General features: G+C 35.9%; 1 protein-coding gene across 1 annotated transcript in view; it reads right to left on the reverse strand.

The window, feature by feature from the left end:
- Window positions 1-6,964: 6,964 nt before the first annotated feature.
- LOC149150283 (FKBP12-interacting protein of 37 kDa-like) overlaps window positions 6,965-14,221 on the reverse strand; it is a 254,628-nt gene continuing 247,371 nt past the window's right edge. Inside the window, exons 5-6 of the mRNA XM_089439398.1 lie at window positions 7,916-7,971; window positions 6,965-7,463 (exon numbers count right to left, since the gene is read on the reverse strand). Coding sequence (XP_089295524.1) covers window positions 7,317-7,463; window positions 7,916-7,971 — 203 coding nt within the window. The 3' untranslated portion in view covers window positions 6,965-7,316. The remainder of the gene's footprint in view (window positions 7,464-7,915; window positions 7,972-14,221) is intronic.

The raw sequence follows: 14,221 nt of genomic DNA on the forward strand, positions 1-14,221 counted from the left end.
GCACACCTTTGTTGCTTGACAAACCTTTTCTTGAGTGGTCCTCTTTCATACTCCTTGAGAATATAAGGATGATTTTCCTAATCAAGACAATAAAGGGAGAATGGTGATTAGTATTAATATAATCAAAACTAAATGAGTACATGAAACCAAAAAACTGAGAGGAAATGAGACACTTATCTTTGGGAGTCGTTGGGGGCTCCCTCCAAAGCTTGAGGGATGCCTATAAACTTATAAAACAAAAGAAAAAACATTTTCCAAAAAAACATGTTAAAACCTCCTAAACATCAAAAATACAAAAATAGAATATCTAAGACTAAAAGCAAAGGACTTAATAGTCTAACTCCCTTATATCAAATTCTTCGGTTTTACTTTCTTTGGGTCTCTTTCGGCAATGTTAGCATGATCTCTATCTCTCTTCTTATTCTTTGGATTGTCAGGACAATCACTCCTATAGTGACCCTTTTTATGACATTGATAACTTTCTACTTTGGACATGTCAACTTTCTTCCTTGATTTCTTTCCTTTATGTTTAGTAATGTAGCCATTTGATACTCCTTCAAGATTGGCAACTAGAGAGATCCTTAATTCTTCTTGACTGCAGACATTCCACAGTTCTTCAAAAGTTGGAGCTTCCTTCCAACTGTTAAGACCTGCAACAAATTCACCCCAAGTAGGTGGCAATCCTAATAGGGCAGTGATCGTGATTTCTTTGTCTAGAACAATTTCATCAATGGCTAAAATATCATCCTTGATTCTTGCTATTTTCACAAAGAAGGAGGCCACTGTATCTTCTTTAGTCATCTTTGTGGTCCTTAGTTCATTCTTCAAGCTTGCCACTTGACCAATGTTCTTAATAGTGAATAACTTTGACAAGGCTTCACACATTTCCTGAGCATGATTGATGTTGGCTATAAAGGGGACTACATTATCTTTTATTCCTTCTACCATTAGAGTCATGGCCACCAATTCTAATCCTTTGAATTTTACTTTGTCAGCATCACTAGACTCATTTGTAGACTTCTTTACTTTTCCTTTGACCAAGTCTAGTACCTTGTTCTTTTCAAGGATGAGGTCAAACCTCTTCTTCCAAGACCTATAGTTTGAGGCTCCTTCACGTTTGTTCTCTCCCTTGATTGTATCAGACATCTTCCTTGAATATAGTAGATTCCTTCCCTGAGATAATCCTTTTGAATGGTTCCCTGATCAAGTGCTTCAGACTACCTTTTTTCTTCTTTCTTCACCAAAGCTCTGATACCATGTTAGAAGATCAGAAAGGCAATAATATTTTCCTATTCTTGATAATTACTTGTGATCTTCTTGATTTGTTATTACGATTCTTTATATTTTGTTTCTTTTAGTTCATCAAGCAATTACCAAAGTGAAAGTACATAAAACAATGGACACCATATGTAGGCACTATGCCAAAGAAAAACCCCCCTCGAGGGGAAAACCCAGTGAAAATTCTCTTTCTTTACCCTAGACAAAGACCAAAGCTTCCCTCCATAGCAAGTCAACCTCCCAGATCTTTGACTTCTCTTCCAGCAACTTCGACTATGTAGCAGCTTCTGGCATCAAGTGGCTTCTGCCATTAGCGAAACTTGGAAGACCTCGATCTCCCAATCTAGGGCACGAAATAGAGAGAGAGAGAGAGGCACCAAAATTTCGTTTTTCTACTTCTTCTTAGACTCCACCCAACTTGCACTTCCTTTGGCTTCTCGGCTTCGTACTTTGCACTTCCCAGCTTCCTTAGAGATATTGAACTTGCTTGAGATGAAGTGCTCCAAATGAATTCGACTTGCTTCTATTTATAAGCATCAAGGGAGGTCGAATTGATGTCCTTAAGACTGACTTGATTTCTTCTAGGTCAACTTGATGTGGAGGATACATAAATTATATTTGATTCAATACTAACTTTTTTACATGATTCTAAAGCCCAAGAAGGGTCTCTTAAATTAGAGATATTGAACTTGCTTGAGATGAAGTTCTCCAAATGAATTTGACTTGCTTCTATTTATAAGCGTCAAGGGAGGTCGAATTGATGTCCTTAGACCGACTTGATTTCTTCTAGGCCAACTTGATGTGGAGGATACATAAATTATATTTGATTCAATACTTAACTTTTTTACATGATTCTAAAGGCCAACTTGATGTGGAGGATACATAAATTATATTTGATTCAATACTTAACTTTTTTACATGATTCTAAAGCCCAAGAAGGGTCTCTTTAAAATTATAATGACTCTATTGACTCAAAATAAATCCTAGAAGTTTTCAATGGGGACTTTGACCTGAAACATGGTGACCCAAGCATGAAACCCATGCTTTAATAAGTCACAATAATAATAATAATAATTCTTTTCTTTATTCTTTTGACAAGTACATTACAAGGTGACTCAAATACATTAAATCAAGACCAAACCTAGTTACATTTTCCAACAAATTCGAATTTCTCATCATGGTCACGTTTTCAGTCTTGTTTGCAAGAAATTTGTTGCTTGGTCTTTTGTATGGTTTCCATAAGTTCCACACATCATCATCAAAATATAAATAATCCATAGGACTTTCGTATTAAGATATTTTTCATTGAACTTCGTATTGCCATCTTCACAAGAGCTTTGCATTAACAAGGAGAGATATGTTTATTGAAATTCGCACTATCACCATCCTAGGAACTTCACAGTGACAAGGAAAGATATATATCACAAAGAGTTGCATCATCATTATTATGGTTTCACATCATCAAGAAGAGACATATCATAGAAATGGTATTGTCATCATCACAGAAACAAGCGTCATGACTAGCTCGAATTTCATAGAAGAAATTGCCTCATCTTTTTCGCATATCACAGAAGGAATTGCCATATCATGTTTGCATATCATAGAAGGAAATGTCACAGAAACATGTGCTTCAAGCTAACAGATTGAAAATTTTCCACACAGATCTTCAACAGTCCAAAAACTTCTATTCTTTCTCCTTGAATCCTTTCCTAGCTCCTTCTTAGAGAGCAGATGCTGCCTTTTTTTCCTTCTTCACCTTAGCTCTGATGCCATGTTAGAAAATTGGAAAAGCAGAAATATTTTCTTATCTTTGATAATTACTTTGTATTTGTATTCTTATTATCTTCTTTATGTCTTCTTTAACTTTTCATCAAGCAACTAAAAAAACATAAATGCATGAAGATAAAAAACAACAAAAGACACAGTGTGTAGGCTCTCAGACAGGGAAAACTCCCTCTCATAGGGGAAAACCCAAACAAAATTCTCTTCTTCAAGAACCAATTCAAAGTGAGACAACCAAGACCACTAGACCAGCAACAAGAACTCCTTCATCCACCAAGTCAACCTTCCAACCATTATTATGTCATCAAGACAAATATGCACCAATCAACAAGCCTTTGATCATCCAAAGTCAACTTAAATTAATGCAAATATGCCACAAACAAGGTCTTGGCCTTCCTTCTTAACTCTGCAACTACGACTTGTACCTTCGTCCATACCACTTGTTCATATGCCTCAGATTTTCTTGCACGTGTGAGCCAAAACAGTAGGTTTTCGATTTGTCAAGGCTTTATAGTAACTTCCTTCTTTTTTTCTCGAGTTTTTCCTTCTTTTTATTAGTCTCTTTCGCACTTTTTTTTCCACATGAGTTGCACTTCAAGTTCCTTGATTAGATTATTTCACAACAAGTCAAAGTCACCATATATTTATAGTCTCTAAGAGGTACGAAATTCTTTCATGAGGTTGACTTGATAGATGAAGAAGTCGACTTGGTGGAGGAGGGATAAAACTCATTTTTGACACAAAAATATCTTTCTTTACATAAAGAACCCAAAAAGGGTCTAATGCATGATGACTAGGACTATGACTTATGACACAAACCTAGAAGCACTCAATGGGTGCTTTGACCTATAAAAAAATTAAAATAAAGCATGAAACCCATACTTATAATTTTTTTTTCTTTTGATCTTTACAATAATTTCATTTCTTCTTTGGGCAAAGTACATAAGAATTACATCATGTCATTAGCCCATCAACAATTATGAAGACCGATACTAATTACACTTTCAACAATTTTGTCATGTCACATGTTCACATATAGATTAGTGTGGAGTTAATCGATTCCACATAAATTTAGCTAAGTATTTAAGAAAAGTTTTGTACATAACTAGCCAATTTGGTACAAAAGTTGGCATTTTAGGTTTAAACCCCTGATTTAAATTTGCAACCATTGTAAATTAATCAAATCAATCAAATTGATTGGGTTTGGAAAAACTACTTATGTTATGGCACTTTAATACACTAAACACTATTTTAACACATTTCAAACTTTGATGGGATAAAGGGTACCATATCAAATCTTAGTAACCATGGAATTAATGACAATTTTCAAGATTCAAATCATTACTTGGACAAAACTTGATGGTCAATATAACAAACTAAGCACTATTTAAATCAATAAAAATGGAATGCATTTCCAGATGAATCAACAAATAATAACAGTAAACAAATTAAATTAGCTTCAAAATACCTAGAAGGTTCTACAAATGAACGACATGTGGTTCTGCAAAAATGGAAAGTGATAACAATAAAAAGGTCAATGTTTATTACTGACCTTAGATTTCTAAATATCAAAGAAGATTATGAAGATTAAAGAATAAAAAATCTCATAAGTGTAATTGCATCAAAATGTAATGTGGTAACAATAAAAAGTCAATGTTTATTACTAACTTTAGATTTCTAAATATCAAAGGAAGATTATGAAGATTAATAAAAAATCTCATAGGTGTAATTGCATCAAAATGGAAAGTGATAACAATAAAAAGGTCAATGTTTATCACTAACCTTAGATTTCTAAATATCAAAGAAGATTATAAAGATTAAAGAATAAAAAATCTCATACCAGAAAACATATCGCTTATGAGAAAATAGCATCATTTATCATAAGAAAGATTAATCGACTCCCAAATACATGAACTCAATGAATCCATCAATTTTGAGAATTAGTAGATATGCACTACACCCATCGATGAAGTTTTGGTCTGGTCCCTCATTCTCACAATGGTAACATGTCTCAAAGGATCAAAGATACCTTTCATGAAGACAATAACAACAATAAAATCAAAATTCGAGCAATCATGCTAGAAAATAAATGGGGAAGCAAAGAAGGTAAGAAAAAATGTTTTGATGAATAATGAAAGTATCTGATTTCTGCCCAGATTCTGCGTTTTAATATCAATAAAATCAAAATTCGAGCAATCATGATAGAAAATAAATGGGGAAGCAAAGAAGGTAAGAAAAAATGTTTTGATGAATAATGAAAGTATCTGATTTCTGCCCAGATTCTGCGTTTTGCCTGATATTAAATTCCTCACTGTTGTAACTGGCTATCCTGTTACAATTCCATAAAGATCAAGATTGCACGTGTTTTTTTACAATATCCTTTACAACCTTTAAGAGTATATATATTTAATTATTTGAAATTGAAATGAAATTTATATTAATCAATTTGATCTATATTAAATCTATATTAACTCTGGATTTATCAAGTTTTTCTTCTTGTTTGGTAGGTTGGGAGTCTTTCTTGGAGCTCGTAATCACCTGTGGAATTCCAAGGATCAAGACTTGCATTGTTTCTTTTACAATATCCTTTACGCAACACTACTTTAATCTTTATCATATATACTATATTCTTTTTATTTCTCAAGGGATAAACGCAACACTAATTTAATCTTTATCATATATACTAAATTCTTTTTATTTCTCAAGGGATAAAATTAATAGTAACAAGGGTGAAAAAGAAACCTTTCTCTTCGTATGAAAACTACATTCATTCTTATCAATGCTTCAATTATGAATCATCTCAAGGGGTGACTTGTAATCCCCCTGATTTGATATATTACCATTTTAATATATTAATTAATATTATTACTTAAAAGTAGAGTAATATGTTTTTCTCCATCATGACCACGCCTTTTCAAGGCTATAAGCTCAGCCACTCATTCATTGTAATGACCACATTCATATTCAATATAAATATTTTATCTTTTATTATCGTATGTCACTGCCCATTTTCTTATAGCTTTATGATGTCTAAGTACCCCATCATAATCACAAATGCAATATAACAAGATTAGTTGTTGATTCTTCAAATTAGAAAAGCTTTGAAGGAAACAAGTGATAAGAAAGGTCCAAGAACCTAGAGAAATTTAACCTTAACGTTACCAAAAACAATTTCTAGAAATTACTTTCCAAGTATCAACTAGCCAACCAAGGGAACTTATCTCAGAACATCACATACAATGTTCAAAACTTGCAACTACTTGCACTAAAAGATGAGAGCTCACCTTTGCCAAAAGAGTTAAATATTCATTATATTTGCAACTGAAATCAATCTCTAGAAGTTACTTTCTAAGAATCAAGAAGCCAACCAATGAATTTTATCTCAAAATGTTACATGCAATGCTCAGAACTTGCAACTACTTCATTACAAAACGGTCTTCCCAATCTAGTATATTACCATATTAAATATATCAATTAATATTATTGTTTATATAAGTAGAGGAATATGTTAGGGTCATGACCCTTCATCATGATCACTCTTCTTCAGGGCTATAGTCATTCATTGTCGTCGTCACTGTCATATTCAATATATTATATTTTGTCTTTTAGGTACCATATGGAACCTATCCACCTATCCATTCTTTATAATTTAATGATGGCTCCAAGTCAGTACCTCCATGTACGTCACAAATGCAATGGAAGAAAAGGTCACAATGAGTTGTTGATTCCTCAATTTGGAAAAGATTTGAAGAAACGAGTGACAAAAAAAAGTCTAACAACCTGAGGAAATTTAACCTTAAGGTTATCAAAATCAATTTCTAGAAAATACTTTCTAAGAATCAACTAGCAAACCATGAGAAATTAACTCAGATCATCACATGCAATGCTCAAAACTTGCAACAAATTGCACTAGAAAATGGAGTTTCCTTTTTCCAAAATAGTAAAATATTCACCACGATTGGAACTCAAGTTACTGCATTCTACACTAATTCCCGTTCCTTCAAAAATAGCCTTTTGAATATCACTATTCTATTGTCCTCAATTTCTGTCTTTTCGATTCTTTTTTTCACCCAAAAATTATTTTCTCTTTCATTTACTTAAATACAGAAACAAAAAGAATTCACCCTAAACTACAATATGACTGACATAGTCCATGTCAGCAGATGGTATAAACCAAATGAAGCCATTTTAAATCATCATCCTGAGAAGCAGCACAGTTAACATTTGTTAATGAATGATTAATCCCGCATCACGTGTCACCTACTACCCTTTGCTCCATCAACGACATTTCCACTGTCATTTGTCTTCTTTTCATCCTTTCCTCCAACTTTCTGTTTCTTGCCTTCTGTCAATTTTTTTATTTCGTTTTCTTTCTCCTCAAGATGCTTTTTCAATGTATTTACCTGGAAGAATATAAAGTAAGATAATTTACACACAGGAAGAAGTTCAATGTCATTTAAAAATCTATAATATGATACCCCAACTGAGGTATAGATTGTCATACAGGACGCTATATCCCAAACAAAGGCATTGACAACCATGAAAATAAGCTGCAATGATAGCTTTCCATAACATGAGGAAAAATTTTAAAGAAAAAAGGGATCGGCAAATTTTGCTGCATGCCCATACAACTAAACAAAAACAAGTTAGGTTGATATACAAAACTTCCATCATAAGCATGCAAATGTCCAAGAACTCAGTTTTTCCTTTACTTTACATGGTACAAATACTGGAACCAAAAGTTTTGCAGATCATCACTGTACAAGTAATGATTACAGTTCTTAAAGATGTCCTTGTTTTTAAAGTTAAACAGAATACTCAGGAAAAAAACTTCACAGTTAAGACTTGAGAATACCATTTCATGTGATTTTTCAACTCCTTCATTCAGCATTTCCATGTAGTCAAGTAATCCTTCAAGAACATACGATAAGTCAGTGTGAAACAGCAACGACAAAATACTCACAAAATAAATGCCACATAGCAGTCTCAGTATTTCTTGGTATAATTGTAAACCTTCAGGTAAAGCTATCTTTTGGCTTTGTAATCTCTTAAATAGAGTTCCATTGCTGTATATACTCTGAATTGAATAAATTAGTAACTTTCACTATTTTTCGAGATACAACATTATATAGTTGATTAAAAAATGAAACATGCTAGATATCTCTCTGAAAGATAATTACTGCACGTATGACACTCCTGTTGTGGATAATGGAAAAAGAGAATTTTAACAGATTTAAAACTTTTTGAACATACTGCCAGTGTGATGAAGTAGGAAAAGTTTGATTTAATTTCTGTAGTTTCAGGAAGCAACAAAGATGGACTGAACTAACATGTTGAAAGTTTTCTGAATTCAGATTGTTGCATCCTAAGATGTTCATTTTAGAATATGTAATTCGCTGTAGCAAGGAAGCCTCTTTATTAATAGAAAGTGAAAAGGTCATCTTCTCATTAAGTAATCAAACACCTTTTGATCCCCGAACAACAAAAGCTGCTAGGGTTGAACATTAAGCATTTAAAAATTTCAAAGTTTACCTTGAAATCAGCTGCCTTTATAGCATATAAGACTATAGAAAGAAATATCTAACACAACACCATATTATGAAGTTTGCTATAGGTAATATACGACATGCAACGGAAAAGTGTTCCATGTACATGCATTTATCTTCAGCATAATTTTTGTAAATATGATCTGTATCAAGAATGCATTCTGTGATAGATAGTGAGCACTGTTTCACAACTGACCCTGTGTAATAGTAATCTAATATTGGCCAGTTTGGACAAGTTTAATTAGTCTGACTTAATCTGGCTCATTTCAGGGGAGAGCTGAGTTGACACGGCAAATATTACAATTACTTTCTGATTCCTTTAACAGAGGTGCAAGCCCCACATGCAACAACAATAAGTTGCGAAAACCCCATGCACAACAATAGGCTACACGAGCTTTTTCCACAGTATCCAATTACCTAAGCCCTTTGTCCAACAATAAACTCTGCTAGCTCAAACTTGCAACAACAGTTCGAGCAAACCTCACAAGCAACAATGGGTTGAACTTGAACAACATAGATGCAAAACAAGAAGCTGTGAAATAGCACAACACGAGAATTTATGTGCACAACCACAATGTCATTTTGCAAGACATCCATTCCACAAACACATGCACACAACATGAGTTGTGCAAATATGTCTTGCACAAAAAGTCATTGTGCAGTTACAGCATCAAAGCTGTAAAAGAAGCACAATTGCTCCATTATAGAAGATAAATGAACATTCTTGTATCCGTCAGATTCTTGTAGTTGTTTTAACAAATGAATAGTCTTTCTGTATGTACTATGAACTGTTAATTGGAGTCTCATAAAGGGTTTATACATTCTCTAAGAATATTCTGCTGAGAACCAGAGAAACAGGCAAAATTAATTTAGGGAGCTAAGAAGCGATATAGGGAGTAGAAAGATGTATTTCTCCTGCTCTATAGATTTCATTGTTCCTCTGAGGAAACTTTGAGTCAAGATCAGGGAACATAAACTTGGCATAAGAAATGTCCAGCTTAAGGCTCACGCACCACATAATGTAAATCCATGTGCATTGCCACCAAACCTCAAAGCATGGGTGAAAAGTGAAACACTGAAATGCCATAGGAGTATGCGCAACATGAGGGAGTGTTCCACTAAACAAGTGTGGAAAAAAAATATATATGTGCTATAACCTAAAACCATGTGCCAATCAAACCACCCCAATACCATGGACCAAAAAATAAGGTACTCTAGAAATATGTAGAAAAGCCCTCAAACAACATGCCAAACAAACCTGGAACCTCTTAAATCATGGGACTTCCACTTAAAAGGCATGCTATGGCATGTGTGAATGCATCCAAGTATTAAATATCCACCCAATGTGAACACATGGTCAAAGGTAGCTCCCTTCCTCCAATGCCCTATGAGGCCTGTTGCCTCAAAATCTAGCAGGCTTAGTGAGAGGCCTCACAACGCAAGAGGCAGACCAAGATGCAACAATGAGGTGGATTGCCAATGTCACCTCAGCACTCCACCTCCTGCTCTTTAGTGAAACTTTGCCACATGGGAGGCAGACCAAGATGCAACAATGAGGTGGATTGCCAATGTCACCTCAGCACTCCACCTCCTGCTCTTTAGTGAAACTTTGCCACATGGGAGGCAGACCAAGATGCAACAATGAGGTGGATTGCCAATGTCACCTCAGCACTCCACCTCCTGCTCTTTAGTGAAACTTTGCCACATGGGAGGCAGACCAAGATGCAACAATGAGGTGGATTGCCAATGTCACCTCAGCACTCCACCTCCTGCGACTTAGTGAAACTTTGCCACATGGGAGGCTTCCCAATTTTGTTAAAATTGGCAACTAGGACCAACCTCCACCTTGGACAGCTCATATGATGGAGATGATATTTTTGTTGGATTCCTCTTTCTGAGAGGTGTAGGATTGATCTAAAGATCATCTCATTCTGACATGTATAAATGGAATTATGAATTTATTTCTTCTATGGACAAATTGTCAAGGTTGGCCAGCATTCTCATGTAGGCTCAAGTAGCCCAAAAGTCATGTCTCTTCACTCTCAACGTTGCATAGTATCTACCTCATTTGGACAATCATCATCACACACATATCCCTCTCTCTCCTAATCTGATTGGGTCCTACGAATTTCAGGCAGCCTTCTTCTCCTCCACACGTGCGAAGGGTTGACTGTGTTTTCTGTTTTCTAGTGTTGACCACATTGCAGCAAGTTTGACCAGCGTTGACCAGGCAGCAGTTGACCTTGTTTGACTGTGATTTTTCTTAGAGAAATTCTGTTTGGGCAGGCTGCATTTCTGGGCACAGGAATTGAGGCATTCTGAGCTGTTTGACCAGTGTTGACCACAGAAAAGTTGACAGCAGGTTTGACTCTGCGTTGACCTAGTTTGAATGATATTTTCGGGACTATTTTGGGCTGATTCAGACTATCTTTGGAGGCCAAATTGACTGGGTTTGACCGAGCAGATTTGGAGGTGTAATTCTGCCAAGTTGACCAGCATTGACTTTCTGGTTAGGGCATCCTGTTGATTGCAGTTTGACTAGACAGATTTGATTGTGATTGGACAATTGAATTTTGTATATTATACTCTCTTTCTCTCTGCTGAACTTTTGCAGAATAATAAGAAGATTTGATCAAAGGGTTTTCCCCACATCTTGTCTTTTGCTTATTGTTTATATTCTATCTGCATTTACTATCAATGTTAATGTGATTGCTAATCTGGAAATTGATATTGGGCTAATAAGAAAAATTGAAGTAAATTGCTCTAAAGCATAGAACATACCATTGTTATCTAAAATTAACATGGAATCAGAGCTGAGGTGAAGACAAAAGCCCAAGCAGGAGTGAGAAGACAAGATTCAATGGCCTCCTTATCTTACTTCAAACATGATGGCAAGCTCAACGATAAGTCTAATTATCATGCATGGAAGATATCTCTTGATTTGACTTTGGAAGAGAAGGATGTTATGGACTATGTGCAGGGAAAGATCACTGAACCTCCTTCAAATGCATTGCCGCTAAGACAAAGTACAAAAAAGGTAAAGTCAAAGCTAAGAAGATCATCAAGGATTCTATTAACAAGCATTTGGTTGCATACATCTCCGATTTGAACACATCTAAGGAGATGTATGACAGGTTGGTTGGCATGTTCAAAGTTAGCAATGCAAACCAAGTCCTCTTTCTCAAAAACAAGTTGAAGGAAATAAAGAAGGGAAGAGATGAAGATATCCAATCCTACTTCATGAAGATTACCGAGATAAAAAATGATCTTCTTTCAATAGGAGAAGTTAGCTCACTCTCATTGCCCTTGGAGGTCTCCCTCGTGAATGGCATGTGTTCAACACTACTATCCTCAACAATGATAGGATTCTAGGTTTTGATGAATTGCTGACTAGATGTACTCAAGAAGAGACAAGGATGATGGAGAGAGCCATGCCTTCAAATAGGAATGGTCCTACTGCATTCTCCACTCATGCTATAAAGAAGAACAATGCAAGTTCAAAGAAGCAATGTCAAGGAAGACCAGGATTCAAAGGAAGACCAGGATTCAAAGATGGAAGGAAGGGAAGATGCTTCATTTGTAACAAGTGTGGCCACTATGCTAGGGAGTGTCCTAATAGAAGGGATACACCTCATGATGATGACAATAATAACCACAACAATCAAAGGAATGGCAGATTCAACAACAAAGGAAAAAGGAATACTCCTGCTACTCAACATGGAAATGGTCGACCTCCCAAAAGATCAAGAAACTCTAGGTATGATGAATCTAATGTTGTAGATAAAAAGCAAAAAGAATTGTATCTTATATCTGCCCTCTCTACTGCCTCTCCTCGGATACCTTGGGAAATTTGTTAATTGATAGTGGTGCTTCAAGGCACTTCACTAGGTATAAGGAAGCTCTTTCAAATTTGACAGAAAATTATACAAATTTGGAAATCATTCTTGGGGACAATGCCACCTATCCCGTGAAAGGAGTTGGAAATGTTACTCTTCAATTAAATCAAGGTAACACCATTCATCTACAAGAAGTATTATCTGTACTTGATCTAAAGAAGAACCTGGTGTCTATCTCGACGATGGAAGACAAAGGATTCAAGGATTCAAGGTGGCATTCATTGATGGAAAGGTACGTGTTTGGAAAAGAAATTTCAAAGAAGCATTTACTCTTGGATTCAGGGTTGACAACTTATATCAAGTTGGAGGAAATCCACTAGGAGCTATGTCTTGCAACACATATCTTCAATCCGAATTATGGCACTGGAGGTTTGCTCATCTTCATTATAAGGTTCTACTCGATGTGAGGAAGATGGTGACAGGTATGCCCGAATTTAAAGTAGAACATGAAGGTGTTTGTCAGGCATTTGCTGAAGCAAAACATACAAGGGGACCATTCCCCTCAAGTGATAGCAAGACTACCGACATTTTTCAATTGGTTCATTCTAATCTATCTGGTATGTTGCCCGTAACATCTTTGGGAGGATATTTATATTATGCTATCTTTGTGGATTTATTTCTTGAAGAAGAAGGACGAAGTGTTCACATGGTTCTGTTCTTTCAAAGCCTTGGTTGAAAATCAAACAGGGAAAAAAATCAAAATATCGAGGACCGACAATGGAACTGAATATGAATCAAATGAGTTCAATGATTATTGTAGAGAAGCTGACATTAAGAGGGAGACTACTACTGCATATACTCCCGAGCAAAAATTTGTTGAAACAAAAAATCGTTCCATTATAGAAGGCACCCATGCCATGCTTCATGATCGAGGCCTTCCGAAATTCCTACGGGGAGAAGCTGCCAACACTGTCGTGTATGTACAAAATAGATGCCCTCATCATGCATTGGACGCCAAAACTCCGGAAGAAGTTTTCACTAGTAATGATGTTTCTCATTTTAGAATTTTTGGTAGCCCCGTGTATTTTCATGTGCATCTGGGAAGAAAGGAACATTTGTGGGCTACAATGAAACTTCAAAGGCATATAGAATCCATGTGTTTGGTCAAAGGGAAGTTGAAATAAGTCATGATGTCACCTTCGATGAAGGTGTTGCCCTTGGGAAGATTAGGAACCTTCCTATTCCAACGAAGAACAAAGAAGCAGATACAGGAAAGAAGGGAGAACCGCAGGATGAGTTGATGCCCGATGTTCAAGGACCAATGGATCCCATTGATCCACCTCCTCATGAGCCCTCTTACTCAAAAAGGAGACCCTCATGGCTTAAGGACACTCTTGAAAATAATGAGAGACATATTGCACCAAGAGGGACATTTCATGAAAGTAAGAAGTCGAATAGTTACGAAGGGTACTTAGCTGCCATGCACCATTGTTCAAACTGAGCCTCGCACATTCAAAGAAGTTGTAAAGCACCATGTTTGGAAGGATGCTATGAACGAAGAGTATGAGTCGATTATGAAAAATGATGTCTGGGATGTGGTCCCTAGAGGCAAGGACAACTCAGTTGTCACCTCGAAATAGCTCTGAAAGATCAAGCATGGAGCTGATGGAAGTGCTGAAAAGTTCAAGGCCAGGTTTGTTGCTAGAGGCTTCTCTCAAAAGGAAGGTGTGGACTATAATGAGATATTTGCACCAGTTGTTTGATATACCACCATCCATT

This window comes from Pinus tabuliformis, chromosome 9 (genome assembly GCF_031772625.1).
Source record: "Pinus tabuliformis cultivar Carrire ecotype Pingquan chromosome 9, CPIR1, whole genome shotgun sequence".
Taxonomy (NCBI): Eukaryota; Viridiplantae; Streptophyta; class Pinopsida; order Pinales; family Pinaceae; genus Pinus; species Pinus tabuliformis.